Source organism: Theobroma cacao, chromosome 10 (genome assembly GCF_053813885.1).
Source record: "Theobroma cacao isolate CCN51 chromosome 10, ASM5381388v1, whole genome shotgun sequence".
In the NCBI taxonomy this organism is placed as follows: Eukaryota; Viridiplantae; Streptophyta; class Magnoliopsida; order Malvales; family Malvaceae; genus Theobroma; species Theobroma cacao.
The window spans coordinates 21,744,952-21,762,663 of NC_142648.1; the positions used below are offsets into that span (position 1 = coordinate 21,744,952).

The 17,712-nt window shown below is 31.4% G+C and overlaps 1 protein-coding gene across 1 annotated transcript; it reads left to right on the forward strand.

Moving 5' to 3' along the window:
* Positions 1-493: 493 nt before the first annotated feature.
* On the forward strand, positions 494-5,356 carry LOC18586896 (Transducin/WD40 repeat-like superfamily protein). Its single transcript, XM_007010477.3, has 5 exons — positions 494-800; positions 909-1,007; positions 1,801-2,885; positions 2,959-3,217; positions 5,027-5,356. The coding sequence occupies exons 1-5, from the start codon at positions 782-784 to the stop codon at positions 5,221-5,223; spliced, it is 1,659 nt and encodes a 552-aa protein (XP_007010539.3). The 5' UTR covers positions 494-781; the 3' UTR covers positions 5,224-5,356.
* The last annotated feature ends 12,356 nt before the right edge of the window (positions 5,357-17,712 follow it).

Sequence of the window (17,712 nt, forward strand, 5' to 3'; positions counted from 1 at the left end):
ATCGAGGTTCGCCTATATTCAAATAGATTATATTAGAGTAAAACCACTTAATTGTAATTAATAGAATTTTAATAGTGGTTTCAATAAAGACATAATGCTTTATAATGATCAAATTAGATACTATGTTTATATTTATATATATTCTTAAAATATATTATTTAACTATATAAATACATTTTATATAACTTTTAAATTAAAAAATTATATATGCAATTTAACTCTTAATTACACAAATTGTTATATATATACTAAATGTATATACTTTATTAATTGTAATTAATAGAATTTGAATCTTGATTTTAAAAAAGACATGATACTTTATAATGATCAAATTGGATATTATGTTTATATATATTCATAAAATATATATGATTTAACTATATAATAACTAAATTCTAAAAATTATATATATAAACATATTATGCAATTTAATTGTTAATAATTAATAATAAGGGTTAATAACCATGCTCCAATGTCTCTCTCTTGCATGTGGCTCTGTGGAAAAAACATGAGAAAAAGACAAAAGGCTACATAAGAACCGGGAAGGTTTCAACTTTGTAAGGGAATTTCCCTCTCTAATGCCTTTATTTCCCTAAGTTAAATAGTTCAAATATTGGTGCGTATATTCTTTCCTCGGATTTTTCTGTTCTTCTTTCAGTAGAAGTCCAAGTCGAAGGATTTATTGGGTTTTGTGTTTTGCTGTTTACCTCTTCGAAAATTGCTTTCCTCTGTCTCTCTGGGTCTCTCACTGGCGCCCTAAGCACAGCAACGACAAGGGAAGATGAATGCCCCAATTATTGGTAAGACGTCTTCTCTCCTTCTGGCTTTCGGTGGTTTTTTTTTTCTTATATATATTTGGGGTTTTTTGCTGATTAATGTGAAAATAAAATTGGGTCTTTTGGTGGAAGATCCGCTGCAAGGAGATTTTCCAGAGGTTATAGAAGAGTATTTGGAGCATGGGGTTATGAAATGCATTGCCTTTAATCGCCGTGGTACCCTTCTCGCCGGTAACTCTCTCTCTTCTACTTTTTAATTTGTTAAAAAGAATGTGGCTATGATGGGTGCCTTAGGAGAATTGGGTTAAACACTATTTGGGGGAGTTTTTCCTTGAGAATTCAGCTACTTTGAGTTGCAAAATATATATATTTTTTGCCCTTTGGGTTAAGAATTACTGGACTGTTTCTTCACAAAAAAAAAGAAAAAAGAATTACTGGAAGTTTTAGTAGTATGAAATTTGAAGAAGAATAAGAGAAAGAAAACCCCATGTATATTTGTCAATAACTTCACACAATCTGAAGAAGAAAAGAAGAAAATCCCATAAAATATCACATCTTTTCGTCATGTACAATTTTGTTTAAACAGTATTGGCTTATTTTCTCTGTTTTAATGTGTTTTCTGTCACCTTTTTAATCTGTTTTCTAAATTTAAGTTGATAAGTTTATTTATTGTTGCAGAGTAGGCTATTTAGTTCGTTAGAATAAGTCTGATGAATTCCATACTAGATAATTTTAAAGTAATTGTTATTTGCAATCTACCAATTGTTTTAATAATAATAAAAGAATTAAGGATAACTAATAACTACTTTAATCCTTCTACAAAGATTTTCTTTTCCTTTGTTTTTTGTTATCAAGTTTACAAAATTATTCACAGTTCCGACTACGTTTCTGTTGAAGCTGCTATTTTGTTATTTTTTTTGTACTCTCTTTCATAGATTAAGACAATCCTGTAAGTAAATCATGAGGTCTTTTCAAATTTATTTCCCAACTGATAGTTGGTTTTGGTTTCCACATTCTATGCCAGCTGGATGCTCTGATGGAAGTTGTGTTATTTGGGATTTCGAGACTAGGGGCATTGCAAAGGAGCTTAGAGACAGAGACTGTACTGCTGCTATAACAAGTGTTTGCTGGTCAAAGTATGGTCATCGTATTCTGGTGTCTGCTGCTGACAAGTCATTAACGCTTTGGGATGTTGTCAGTGGTGAGAAGGTGACACGTATAGTTCTGCAGCAAACCCCTCTACAAGCTCGTCTACATCCTGGTTCTTCAATTCCATCTGTCTGCTTAGCTTGCCCCCTATCATCTGCTCCAATGATAGTTGACTTAAGTACTGGAAGTACAACTGCACTCCCAGTCATTGTTCCTGATATGGGCAATGGTGTTACTCCTCCTTCACGCAATAAGAACTCTGATACGACCCCTTTCACACTAACTGCTGCATGCTTTAACAAGAATGGGGATCTGGTATATGTGGGGAACTCCAAAGGTGAAATACTTATAATAGATCACAATAACGTTAAAGTACTTGCTATAATTCCCATTTCTGGTGGTGCTGTAATCAAGAACATTGTTTTCAGCAGAAATGGGCAGTATCTCCTGACAAATTCAAATGATCGAATTATCAGGATTTATGAAAATCTTCTGCCTCTGAAAGATGGTCTCAAAGCTCTTGATGACCTTAACGAGACCATTGAAGAGGAAGATACTGTTGAGAAGATGAAGGCTGTTGGATCCAAATGCTTAGTTCTTTTTCGGGAGTTTCAAGATTTAATCACGAAGATGCATTGGAAAGCACCTTGTTTCAGTGGTGATGGTGAGTGGGTAATAGCGGCTTCTGCTAGCAAAGGAGAGCACAAGATCTACATATGGGACAGCGTTGGTCATCTTGTAAAAATACTTGAAGGTCCCAAGGAAGCAGTGTTTGATTTAGCGTGGCATCCTGTCCACCCTATTATCGTTTCTGTTTCCTTGACTGGCTTGGTTTATATATGGGCTAAAGACTACACTGAAAACTGGAGTGCGTTTGCTCCGGATTTCAAAGAGCTCGAGGAAAATGAGGAGTATGTAGAACAAGAAGATGAATTTGATCTGGTGCCTGAAACTGAAAAGGTGACAGAAAAAAGACTATGTGAATGAATCATTTGACTCTCCTTGGGTTTCTAAAATATTCTTATTGTTGCAGGTGAAAGAGTCAGATGTGAATGAAGACGATGAAGTTGATATTGTGACAGTGGATAAGGATCCATTCAGTGATTCAGATATGTCACAAGAAGAATTATGCTTCTTGCCAGCCATTCCTTGTCCTGATGTTCCTGAGCAGCAAGACAAGTGTGTGGGAAGTTCTTCAAAGTTGATAGATAGTAATCATTCTGGATCCCCTCTTTCGGAAGAGAATGGACAGAATGGGCAAGCAGCCAACAATGCATCAAGTCCACTTGAAGGTAAATTCGTGCCCCTCAAAAGTATTGCAAATGTTTTACATTTCTTTCAATCCAGTTTACAAGGAATAACATGCTAGCTGCATAAATCAGTGAAGTTTGTTGGTCCCTATTTTTTAAAATAGGTTCAACATAAGTGAGTTTAGAACCCACATGAGTTGTAGGGCAATCTTTCTTGTTACTGTTACTGGTAGCAGTGGTTATGCCAACTTCATAGAAAATGGGAATTCTGAACTTTGGGTTTTGATATGTAATTATTATGTGTGGATTATGCTTACTGCCATTATTATAGCCTACAGTATCTAATTCTGTATGATGTATAAAAGTTTCTTTTAAGCCACTTGGGCTTAATTTGTGTTATTGGGATGGATAGAGGGATCTGGTAGAGTTCTTAATTAAAATTTTAGAGTTATTATCTTATACAAGAAGAGAAAATGTTATTTTTTTGTTTTACTTATATTCTCTATGTAATGAACTTTAAAAAAAAAAAAAACTGTGTAATCTATTATTACGAATTTTTAGTTCTTCTTATATGATTTCTTAATTTAACTACATGTTTTGTTTGATTATAGTTGAAAATGACTAAAAGTTTAAATCAAATTTTAGTAACAATTAATTATACTTTGTAGGGAAACATCGTGCACGTAAGCATTAATTGCAGTAATTGCTGGAAAATTTTGAGTTTATACACATGCATATTCGCTATAAATCTGGACTCTACACATTTGATGATTTTTTTTCTAGTTCATTTAAATTTTGGAACAGTATTATTATTTTGTAAATAGAATCAATGCCTCTACACCAAAGTTTTCATTGATTTCAGGTGTGATATCACTATTGCAGTTTCACACGTTAGTAGTAGAAGCTAGTCATGATTAATGTAAATGTTCACAATTTCCAAGGGGAATTCAAGTATGTAACTTTGTCATTGAGTTGGGTCAGGATGCGGGTATTTTGTCATAACTTAGATTTACTTGGTCTGGTGTCACCCATTGACAATCTCAAGTTGATTATTATCAAATGCAACCAATTTAAGTAACCAAACCTTTAATGGATTGGTGGGCTGGCATGGTTCTGACGGAATGTTTGGCCTGGCTAAATTTTCAACCTGATCGTATTTAGTGTTGAAATCTCCAGTATTATGGAAATAATGAGTGAACTAAAATGGATGTTTATGAAGACAAAAAAAAGTAAAGTGGAAGAATCTTAAGGAATTTGATGCATTCTGAGTCAGTTGCATTTGAATCAGACTTTATTTTAATTGAATCTTTACCTTCAAGCTAATAGAAAGGGGGCTTGGTGAGCGTGTGTGGAAAATAGATCAAGTTCACTTGTGTGACTGCTAATGAATTGAGTTTTGCTGGATGGCTATGATTGTTTTGTATGTAAGATGTAGGAAGAGTCAAAATTGCTTTGGTTGTCTTATCTAGGAGATTTTGTCAATATGTTTTATAATTAAAGAGCAACCAAACAATTTTTAGTTTTTTTTTTCTGGATTTCTTAGTTTGAAGTACTGTTTTATCTTTCTGATGTTAAGGAAAGTTGAGAATGTTATTGCAGATGATGACATGAATTGAAAAATATATTTCTTTAGATTTTCATAAGATAATGTAAAAGCAGATCATTGCAGTTTGGAAGAAAAAATGCTTAGCCTAGTGTCTGTATATTGAGAACAGAGCTAGATACCATTGAGTGGAAATTTAAGGATCCACATAAACTTTTAGTCTCTTAGTCTTATGTCAGATTGTTGCTGTTCTATGTTGGCTTCCCAAATGGACCATGGCTTATGTGTTTAAATTGTTTCTGTTTCAGAGGACACGGGAGGAACACGGTTGAAACGGAAAAGGAAGCCTTCAGAGAAGGGGTTAGAGTTACAGGCAGAGAAGGTCAGGAAGCCCTTGAAACCCTTGAAATCTTCTGGTAGGTTGTCAAAAACAAAAAATAAATCTGTTGTCGATCAGGATTATGGCAACGGTGTATATGCAGATGATGGCTCTGATGATTACTAGTAGATCAAAATTGTAATATATTTGTCATTTGGACTGGCGAAGGAAAAAAAAAGTGAGTGGGAGGAAGGGAAAACCTGTAGCTGGACAGCTTAGAGCTATTTATCAATTTTCTTTTCGAGGGATTGGCAAACAAGGATTATCTATAGATGCATATCTCACCTAGTTAGATGACTAAATTCTGCACAGAACAAGAATAACTTTTGTTTAGGCAAATACTGGACAAGGTCAGGGTAAAAGGTCAACTGAATATCTTAAACACCAGCGTGTATGGTGGTGGCTATTTTTCTTGTCAACTTTTTTTTTGGGCTGGAGTTTTTTTTTTTTTTTTTTTTTTTTATAATTGAGGGTGGGGGATTCAAATTTTATTTTTTAAGTAGGAGATTATGCACCAACCAATAAATCAAATGCTTTGGTGTTGGATCGAAATCCTGTTACTTGTTTAGTATATATAACTTTTAATAGCCAGTCTGGATGAAATTTTAGTAATTTGAAATAGGAATTCACTTGGTTCCACAGTGAGTGTGACATTGATTCTTTGTGGTATTCTGGAAGAAGATGAAAAAGATTTAATCTCAAAAGACTCATTTTGGAACAGAGGAATATTTTGGAAAAAAGGTTATGATAATGTTGCGTACTGTCAGTTTATAAAAAAATTTGATTCAACTTATCTTGTTGTCTGTTATTGAATCTTCTCTTAATTTACGGGATCTTTTTGTTTTAAAAAACTAAAAATATCTAAATAATAATATTAGAAACTACTTTCTAAAAATCAAGAACTAATTCTTTGCCTTGACTTTGGTAACCAGTCAGGCTAATTCTCCGAACTATCCAACACTTCCCCTCAAGTTGTACATAGATGTCTATCATGCCTAGCTTGTTGATAAGAAACTCATAATTAGGTATCAGCAAACCCTTTGTAAGAATATCAGCTATTTGTTGTGAAGTTGGAACAAATGGATTACAAATAGCTCCTCCTTCAATTTTCTCCTTTATCAAGTGGCTGTCATTCTTGACTAGCACATTTGATTTGTGGAATGAAATAGCTATTTTGTAAGAATAAAATAAAATGTAAATAAAATAAAATAGTTATTACGTAGTTTGGTATGACGAATGAAATATGATAAAAATAATTATTATGATTTATTGTAACATTTAATTCGTAACAATAATTTTGAAATAAGAAAAGAATAAACAATAAAAAGATAAAAATATCTTTTATTATATATATGATTATTTTATTTTATTTTATTTTTTAAAATATTAATATTTTATTTATAATCTAATCATTTACATTATCAAATACTAATATTTTATTTATAATTTAAATGTTATTATGATTATTTATTTTTAAATTATTTTACTTTTAAATATTAATAATTTATAATTTATTTAAAAATATTAAAAATTGATAGTTTAAATATTAATATTTTATTTTTACTTTAATCATTAATATTAAAATAATAATATTTAATTTGTACTTTAAATGTTATTATGATTATTTATTTTTATTTTATTTTATTTTATTTTTTAAATATTAATAATTTATAATTGATTTAAAATATTAATAATCTGTCATTTAAATATTAATATTCTATTTATAGTTTAATTATTAATTTTTAAAAATATTAATATTTTATCTATAATTTAAATGTTATTATGATTATTTATTTTTATTTAATTTTATCTTTTAAATATTAGTAATTTATATTTTTATTTAAAATATTAATAATTGATTATTTAAATATTAATATTTTATTTATAATTTAATCATTAATATTATAAAATACTAATATTTATTTATAATTTAAATTTTATTATGATTATTTGTTTTTATTTTATTTTTTAAATATTAATAATTTATAATTGATTTAAAATATTAATAGTTGGTCATTTAAATATTAATATTTTATTTATAATTTAAATATTATTATGATTAAAATATTAATACTTTTAATTAATTTTTAAATTTAAACTATTTTATAATATATAATTAATAACTTAAACTTTTTATTATAATAAGATTTATTTTCTCTATTTGCATTTTTTATTTTTTAATTTATATTTTTACTTAATAATTTTAAATATTAATATTTTCTATATAATTTAAATATATTGCAATTAAAATATGAAAATATTAATAATTTTTTTATTTATAATTAATATTAATTTTATAAGTTTAGGTTTGTAACTTTTGAAAGTAAATAAATACATTTTAGTCCAAAATGTTTGGACTTTATTCACATGGGTGTGGAATAGCTAATACCATAGGGGTAAGTGGTATTAGCTATTCCAAGCTATCGTAACATGCAGATTCGGGAATCCGACCGTTAGACGTGGGGCAAAAAAAACAAGTTAGGAGACGCCACCAATCATCTTTTCTAGGTGCGATTGGTCACTTATTAACTCGATTCTAATCGACGAAATCCTAAATTAATTTTAGGTCCGTTGAAAGAACGAGAACTGATTTACGATTTTTAGAGATGGGTTTGGGAGTGCGGTTACGCATGAAGAAGGGTAAGCACCTCCATGGCATCCGTTCCACAAACGGTACCATTTAATCTTAAGCTATCTTATTGTAACCTACCCTTGATTTTATTTCTATATTTTCTTAATCCTTGCTTATTAATTAATTCTTTATCATATTAGCTGATTGAGTCTTTTATTCAGTTTCACAAATGCACATGATACAGTCATAAAATGATGTTATAATTCGTTCAATTTTAAATGATGAGGTCAGTAATCTTTTATCGAGAAATTGTTTGTAGACCATCCCAACGCTTTGGTGAAGTCTTGAAGTTTTCCTCACCTAGGGATATCTCGGGAAGAACTCGTTTCTACGAGCTATTCGAGGAAATCCCATCATTGGAATTCCCGCTCCATTTAAAAGATAAACGTAGCATACTATGACAAGATAAAATGATGATATCTATATGAATGTATTTATTAATTTAGTTGGTTTATTATTCATGCAATAATTTGTTTAATAATTTAGATGCTTTATTACCTTGTTCATATATTTATTATTATTTTTTAATTATTTATTATTTTTTAGAGTTTTCTATTTAAATCTATATTCCTTAATTAACATTATGGATTAATATTTTTTACTTAACTATATATTTTATCAAACAAACAATTAATTAACTTTATTTAATGATGTTTGTTTAAGTTAATTAACTAACTACATTAATTTAGATTTAAATGCAACATTATGTAAATTTATTTTTCCTAATATATATTATTTTCTAGCAACGATTATTTGAGTTAATGGGTATTAGAGTATAGAGTTCGGATTTATCCTAATGTTTTAATGAAAATCAATCTCGAACTCCGTACTAAGAAATCCGTCCGAAAGAGGCAACTCTTTGCCCCTTTTTAAGTGAAATTCTAGCATCGAATCATTCAAAATAATCATTTCATATTTTATAATAATTATATTTACATCATGTATTTTTCTTTATTCATTATTTTTTTGTTGATTTTTTTTGTTTATTTTGATGTTCTAACACTAAAACGGACCTACTTGTTTAAATATATAATCTTTCCCTAGGAAAGTCTAAAATTATACCAAAATTACATTTTAATTAAGTAAAATGAGCTAGACCCAAAATTAATTAAAATAGGCTAGACCCAAAATTAATTAAAATAGGCCTACAAGCAAAAAGGTAAGAGTTATACCTTTCTAGGTCAAGATTGGCCAAGCTCGAAGGCCCACAGAAAGCTTAAGCCTATTGCACCGGATTTGCCTCTTGAAGCCCACAAGACTGAGCTTAAAACACACCGTTTTAGATGTTTATTTGGCAGCCTGTAATCTTCCAAAATGGCGTCGTTTTGAAAACCCTAAACCTAAGTATTAAACTTTTTTCCCTTCTCTTCTCATTTTCTGCCATCTTTTTCTCTTTTTAGCCGCAACCCTCTCTACCTTCTCTTTAAAAAATTTTCCCCCCTTCTCTTTCTCTTTTGGCTAACAAAAGCTTTTCTTATTCTCTACTTCTCACCGACGTCTCTCCTTTCCCTCTCTCTTTCTTTTTTCTTTCCCTTCCTTCTCTCCTTTTTCTCTTTTCTTTCCTTTTCTTTCTTCCCCGCTGGCCAACATCTTTTTCCTATCCCTCTCTTCTTTTTTTTTTCTTTCTTTTACCTTATTTGTTGGCATCACTTCTTTCCCTTTTTCCTTCCCTCTCTCTCCGTCGCAGATTGATAGATTTAGCCCCAAAAATCTCCCTTTCTTTGCCTAAATTGGACCTCCCCTTCTGTGCCTAGGGCTGTGTAAACAATTAGTTCGGTTAGTATGGTTATTGGATATCCAATAACCGAACTAACAGAATTCCTATATAAAAATAACCGAAACCGAGCCGAACTAAACGAAATTGAACTAATTCGGTTAGTTTGGTTCAGTTTCCAAAAACTGAACTTAATAATTTTTTTGTTTGTTTGTATATATCTTAAATATTACTTGTATTTGTCAAAAGGAAATGAAGAAAAGCAGAAACCTGAGGAAAGACAAAAAGCAAGAAAGCAAACCATGGGAACAAGATTTAATAGTTAATTGTAGGGGTTTTATATGGGTGTCTGTAGTCTCCAATTTGTGGAACAGGCCATGTTATGAAGATAGGTTGAAAGGATAGTGGAGAACACGTGTAAGCCATATAACAAAAATACTGCTCTAATTTCAACTTTATTTGACCGGCTTAGACTTGCGATTTGAGCCAAGAATATACTATTGAAAATAAACTACATAAAATCATTAAGGTTTCATCAGTTTCTGGTACTTCTCTTTTTTGGTTAAATAAGGATTTGCATTACCAAAAACAGAGACAGCTACAAAGTTTCCACATCTTGGTACAAAGTACCAAAGAAACAAAGGTTGGTTCATAATGGTACAAGATAAACTCAAATTTTGAAGCAGTACTTGTTCTAGCCAGTGCATCTGTTGCATTATTAGCTTCCCTAAAGATAATATGATCTTTGAGTCGACCCTCTTGAGAAGGTTTTTGTAATCACCAACAAATTGGGTTCAAGAATCTGTTTTTATTAAAGAGTCATTCATAAGCAATGGTTTTAACATACCAAAAAAAAAAGAGTAGGGGGAGTGAAAGTGGGGGGTGGGGGAAGCCATGCTTAAGTTGATATCTTGAAGGAACCTTGAGCGTACAACTATGGTTTTTTTTTTTTTTTAAAGCAACCAGAAATCACATTCATTGCTTACACAACAGCTTGCATAATATAAAATTTTAATTATATAGACATAATTGATGTTATGTCCCTCCAATTACAAACATCTAAATTGCAAATGACATGATAGGAATGCCACGACAAGATCTGTCACCATTCATGATTAAAAAACTCAAGCTAGAAAGTACAAACAAGTTGCAAATAGATTTTGAACACAATAAACTTGACAGTGGATGAAACCTAAACCCTAAACCAAAAGAAAGAAAAGAAATATTTACCTATGAAAAGGTCAAAACTTTGATTGCTTTGATTTGGCTAAAGTTCGATTTTCCTACAATAAAAGTAAAAAAAGAATAGATAAAGTATAATAAGTAACTCTTGAAAAGCTTAATTTGTTAAATCAAGAATAATATAACTACAATTAACAAAAAACCAAAAATAATTAATGAATATTGATTATTAACATGTAAATAATGTTGTAAAATTTTCAAATATTAACATTTTGCCCTGCAGCAAGGTGCGAGAAAATTTATAGTTAAAACTATAGCATTATTATTTAAAGTAAACTCCTACAACCTGCAATATCCTAGTTAAAATAATTAAAACGTTAGATCTACATGTGCAAAATGCGTCTTTTCAGAATGGGCAAAAATCTCCAGATTAATAGCATAAATATTTAAACGTTACAAGAAACCACCACCAAAAAAAAATAATAAGCAAAAAGTCAAAAACCAATATAAAAAAACTCATCAACCATACCCACAAAATTTCAAGCAAAGAAAACATAGAACAAAAGGAAGAGAAGAGGAACTAAAAACCCATAAAAACTTGATGTGGGAAGGGTGAAGGATGGCAGCAACTTGCTAAAGATGAGAGAAGGGGAAGAGAAGAAGGTAGAAACTGGAGACTGGAGAGTAGAAATAGGACGGATGAGAGAATGGGAAGAGAAGACGGTGGAGATTGGAGAGTTTGAAGAGTGGAGATGGGACGGCAAAAGAGGAACCAAACAAAGAGATGAGATTAGCATTTAGGTTTAGGATTTTTTTTCATGTACAATGTCTATAATGCCCTTCGGTTAGTTCGGTTAATTCAATTAGAAATTTTTCTAACCGAAATCGAACTGAAATAATGTTACTAATCGAACTATTTTAATCGAATTAATCGAAAAATTGAACTAACCGAACCGAAAAAATCGAACTCATTTTGGTTTGATTCGGTTATTCGGTTCAGTTGATATTTGCTCACCCCTATTTGTGCCATTGGCCACCCAACCCTCAAAACCCACTACAAACCTCACAAATCTCCCTCACCTAAATACCTCCAAACATGAAATCCTAAGCCACCACCATCCCTCCCATTTTTTTTATATATTTTATTGTATTTTTTGATTGTTGTTGATTGTGGTTAGGGTAGTCTTTTGGTAGTTTAGGATTTTGGTGGCTGATTTGTTTTTTTTTTTTTTTTTTTTTTGCTTTAGAAAAATCTCCCCCGGTTGTCTGTTTGAGACCCCCTTTTAAGAGCTAGATTGTCCAAAATTTTGGACAATCTAGAGATGAATCATACTCTTCTGAGCATGATTTCACAAGGCTTTGGCACAAAGGGGGAGTTGGTAGCCGGAGGTGACCATTCCTCCCCAAATATGGCTGCCTCATAGGGACATTAAACGCCTTGTAATGATGAATTGGAGAAGGATTGAGGACATGCTCAATGTTTTCCCTGTTTTCTCATTTTTTAATCTAAATTTAATTCTTATTTCTATTTTTTAGTTTTTATTATATTATATTATTATTTATTTTTATTTTTGGTTGATTTTTAGATGGGTGTCTACACAAGCTTTTGCCAAATTTTGAGGAATAGTCATTCCTTTTAGAATGAATATTCTTTCCCCAAAAACAAACCAAATGAAAGGAGAAAATTTTTTAAGGAATGGAAAAGGAAAGGCTACCAACATGATGTGAATGTTTTGTTTTGTCATGTTGAATTGGATTGTGTGCAATGCTAATGGTTGCCTTGTTGTTGCAATACAACTTTTAGGCATGGTTGCAAGTCTTCTAATCTCTTCCGAAACCCATTCTAGCCACATCATTTCAAAAACTCCATGACCATTGATCTGTATTCTAGCTCAACACTACTTCGAGCAACCACACTTCTCCATGTCATTAAGTTCCTTTACACAAATGTACAATAACCTGATGTTGATTTTCTATTTATGATAGATCTTGCCCAATCTACATTAGTATAGGCCTCAATGCTCTGTTGTTCATTTTTCTTGAAAAATATACCTTTTCTAGGAGAACTCTTCAAATATCTTAAGATTCGATACACAGCTTCAAGATGTTCTTCATGAGGGGAATACATGAATTGACTTACAAGGCTTATTTCAAATGCAATATCAGGCCATGTGTATGACAAGTAAATAAGCTTCCTAACTAGTTTATGGTATTGTAGTGTATTCATCAAATTGCCTTTGCTGTCTCCGAGCTTCTGATTAGGATCAATTGGAGTCTCAGCAGGACGACAACCACTCATACCTGTTTCTTTGAGTAGATCAATGACGTATTTCATTTGTGAAACTGCAATTCCTTTCTTTGATCGAGCTACCTCCATTCCAAGAAAATAATTTAGTGATCTCGAATCTTTAATCTTGAACTCAGATGCTAAATACTGTTGTAATCTCTCAATCTCAGTTGTGTCATCCCCAATCAAAATGATATCATCCACATACATTATGAGAATAGCTATCTTCCCATTAGTTGAATATTTTGTGAACATGGTGTGATCTGTTTATCCCTGAATGTATCCTTTGCCTTTTACAAACTGGGTGAACCTTTCGAATCAAGCTCTTAGTGATTGTTTTGACCTATGTAAATACCTTTTTAGTTTGCATAGTTTTGACCTAAACTTCCTTTCAAAGCCCGGTGGTGGATCCATGTAAACTTCCTCCTCTAAGTCACCATTAAGAAATGCATTCTTGACATCTAACGATTGTAGAAGCCAATCAAGATTGGCTGCAATGGATAGAAGTACTCTTATTATGTTTAACTTCGCCACTAGTGCAAAAGTTTTGAGGTAGTCAATACCATATGTTTGAGTGAAACTTTTAGCCACTAAGCATGCTTAATATCACTCAAGGGATTTATTGGACTTGTATTTAGTCGTGAACACCCATTTGCAGCCAATTGTGTTTTTCACTTTTAATAGACCGATTACCTCATATGTTTTGTTCTTCTCAAGAGCCCGCATTTCTTTAAGAATAGCCATTTTCCATTTAGAGACTTTTAACGTATTTTGCACAATCTTTGGAATCTCCACACAAGACAATTGTGAGGTAAACATAAAAAAGGTAGGTGACATATTTTTGTAAGACACAAAGTTTGCAATAGGATACTTAGTACAAGTTCTGATGCCTTTGCAATTAGCAATGGGAATATCAAGGTCGGACATACTAAACTCGAAGTGAGCTAACTTGGAATTAGCTAAAGTATTAAGGTTACTTGGATTTTCAGTGGAGTTTTAATTAGTTTGTGGTTTTAGCTCTTGACATTATTGACAGGTATTGATCTCATTGCTTTGAGTTTGTTTTCTTCATAAATAACAAGAAGTTCTTTCGTTCTTGTTGTTTCTCCATTCTTATTCCTATCAAAATTATGAGATGACCCTATAAAATTTGGACTTCAGTTTTCATTAGTTAAAACACTAGGTTTTGTGTTTATAAAAAAATTTAGCCCATCAAATGTGGTGTTTATGGATTGAATGGCATTTTTGGGTTGAAAATATCAAAACATTCCGAATCTCCAATATATGTTTCCCTTGAAAATGAGTATAAAATAACAGTTTAGACTCAAAAAAAGTGACACCTATTATGACAAACATTTTTTTGGATCTAGGATCATAACATTTGTATCCTTTATGAGTTGGAGCATAACCTACAAAACCACATTTCCTTACTAGTGGATTTAATTTCCCCACGGTTTTGAGCATTAACATGACCAAAGGCAATACATCCAAACACTTTTAAAGGCAAGTCAAAAGACCATTTAGATATGAGAAAACTCTTTTTAAGAATACTTAGAGGTGTTTGAAAACTTACGATCTTTGTAGGCATGTGATTTATAAGGTATGTAGTAGTTAAAATAACTTCACCTTAAAGATTATTAGGAACTTTATTTGTATACAACAATACTTTAGTAATCTCCAAAAAATGTTTGTTTTTTCTTTCAGCTATGCCATTTTATTGAGGAGTGTCATTACAAGAACTTAGGTGTATTATGCCTATTTTTAAGAAAAAATCAACTAAGACTTTTTCAAAATATTCTGTGCCATTGTCAGTTCTAAAAAATTTTATTTTTTCTTGAAACTATGTTTCCACCAAGGCATAAAAGATTTTGAAAACCTTTTCTACTTCAGATTTTTCCTTTAGCAAATACACCCAACTTACACTCGTGTGATCATCAATAAAGCTAACAAACCATTTTTTTTCATAAGGTGTTGAAACCCTAGATGGTTCGTAAACATCATTGTGGATTAACAAATGGTTTTGATGCCTGATATGGTTTTGGAGGAAAATGTAAACGATGATGCTTGGTTAATTCACAAATCTCATATTGAAATGAAGATGGACTTTTATTTTTAATAAACTAGCAAACAAGTGTTTTAAATAATAAAAACTTGGATGTCCTAATCTACAATTCCATTGCATAACATCACTAGGAACATAAATAGATTGAAACGTTGTACTATGGACTTGTTTTCCTGAATCAGTTTCCAATTTAAACAAATAAAGACATTCGCTTTCTTTAGCACTATCAATTGTCTTCCTTGAGACCATTTCTTAAAACTCACACCGAAAGGGATAGAAATTAGTTTGACACTTGAGATCTTTAGTTAACTTACTGATGGATAACAGATTAAAAGACAATTTAAGTACATGAAGAACTTTATGCAGAGTTATGGATGGAGATATACCAATGGATCCTGTCCTAACTACTCCCGAGATAGACTTATTAGCAATCTTGATACTTTTGTTCCTTACACAAGGAGTGTAAGTGCAAAAAAGATTGGAGCAACTTGTTATCTAATCAGTTGCTCCATAATTTACGATCCAAAAGGTGGTTTGTCTAGAAGAATAAACACTAAGAAGGGTAGTAACAAATTTAAGTTTTTGAGCCACAGAACAAAAGGAATTTAAGAATTGTGGAGATTGAAAAAGCTTGTGCAAGTGCTCTAGTTGTTCTTTTGTGAATAAAGACGCTTTTAGGGTGACTTGTTGTCCCCAATTTTCTTCATTGTAAGGTTTAAATGCTTGGTTTTTGCCCAAGTTTTCTTTTTCCAGTTTGAAGGTTTCTCATGAATCTTTTAGTAGGTTTCCTTCGTATGCCATGGCTTCTTGTTGTGATCGCACTAAGGTTTTTTCTTTTTGTTATTGCTAAATCCAGTATCCCTTGAAAACAGGGCTCAATTTTCAATATTTGCCCTAGTTTTTGCTTCTTGGTTGTTCAACATAACCTTCTTTCTTGTCTTTTCTCTTTTAATCTCAAAAAAAGCTTCATGAAGTGATGATAGAGGTTTTTTTTCCAAGGATCCTAAACCTCACTTCATCAAAATCAAGATTGAGACCTGCGAAAACAAATACATATGGTCATTCGCCTCTTTCTTCATGATTTTCACACTATCAGTAGAATAATCCCATTCATTATTATAACATTGATCCAATTTTTGCCATAAGGAAATCATCTCATTATAATATATAGTAACTTACGTTTTTCTTGTTTAGATTTTCACAATTTTGTTTTCAAATCAAACATCTGAGATGAATTTTTTACATTGGAATAGGTTTCACGCACTGCTTCCCATACATCTTTTGCAGTAGGTAAAAAGAGATAAGGTTTACCAATAACTTGCTCTATTAAGTTGATTAGCCAAACAATGATTAATGAATTTTCTTATCTCCATCTACTCATATTTGGATCTCCGATTTCTGATTGCTTTTCATCTTTAGTTAGATCCCCAAGCTTTCCCCTGCCATCAATTACCAGCTTCACAGACTAAGCTCATTCTAGGTAGTTTTTGTTGTTTAGTTTGTAGGAAGTTAACTAGAAAGAATGCTAAGAAAAATAGTTTGCTCCATTTGTCATGGTAGTTTCGATTGTTGAGCTTTCTACCTCAGAAGAATCTGTGGTTCTTCTTGCCCCAGTCATGGTTGTTTTGACCATAAAAAAAAAAGAGCCTTGCTTTGATACCATGTAAGTTTATGAAAAAACTTAATTCAACTTATTTCATTTTACTAAATAACAACTACAATATATAGGGAAAAACATAACAATAGAATCTGTTATTGGATCCCTTTATTCTAAGCACTAGAAAAGATCCCTTAATTTAAAGAATCTCTTTATTTTGAAAAATTGAAAATATCTAAGTAATAAAATTAAAAACTAATTCTTAAAAATCAGGAACCAATTCCTTGACTTGACTTTGCTAACCATCCGACCTAATTCTCTTAACTATCCGACATGTACTCACAACTTTATAGCCCAAATTATACATTAAAAATTACATTTGAAAATCACTTGGAAAATCAATGCATGTTTCAGTATCATGCAGATAATGGCTTATTTGTTAATCAAATTTGACACATTTATACTATTAATCTGTGAACATGGTATAAGACTGAGCAATGTGAATAGACAACTATATTGTCCAACTATTTTTAAATTTTGGATAGATTTTTATAAAATATTTTAGATAAAAAAATATTTTAGTTAGACAATAGTGAGTGAATTCAAGTTATGTGATCTATGGCCAAAGGTGTCTATGTGGTTTAGATACTAATTTCTACTAATAACATTTTTTCAAGTAGCAGAGAGGCAAAATTAGAAAATTATTTCACCCCAATATAGAGGTCAATAATTGGTATTCTTCTTGATCTACATAATTGTAAGATGTAGTACTATTTGAACATTCATGTACATATGGCAAAGCCTTGTTTATCTTGTTCTTTATTCTTAGGTGATTAGAATAGGGGTCTTTTCTATTTTAGGAGATAAATCCTGATAATCATGTAAGGTCAGAAAGTACAATAATTATTCATCGAAAAGATTTGACTTAGGTTGGGGGTTAGGGAAGAAGCAGAGTAAGCCCAAATGGGTATTTTTGAAAGATAAATCTAACTTTGATTGGTAGCTCAATATTCTCAAATAGTCTTTTAATCTTCGATATCCCTTTAGTCCTTCCTATTTGTCTACATCATAGTTGTGTGGTGCATAACTCCTATTGGTTTTGAAATTAAATTACTTTGGTTGATTGTTGTGTGTTTGTGCT

What these genes read in the sequence shown, in the direction of transcription:
- LOC18586896 (XM_007010477.3), top strand. An exon ending in CCGTGGTACCCTTCTCGCCG is followed by an intron (nt 1,008 to 1,800) that starts GTAACTCTCTCT and finishes ATTCTATGCCAG; the next exon opens with CTGGATGCTCTGATGGAAGT. An exon ending in TGCATCAAGTCCACTTGAAG is followed by an intron (nt 3,218 to 5,026) that starts GTAAATTCGTGC and finishes TTTCTGTTTCAG; the next exon opens with AGGACACGGGAGGAACACGG.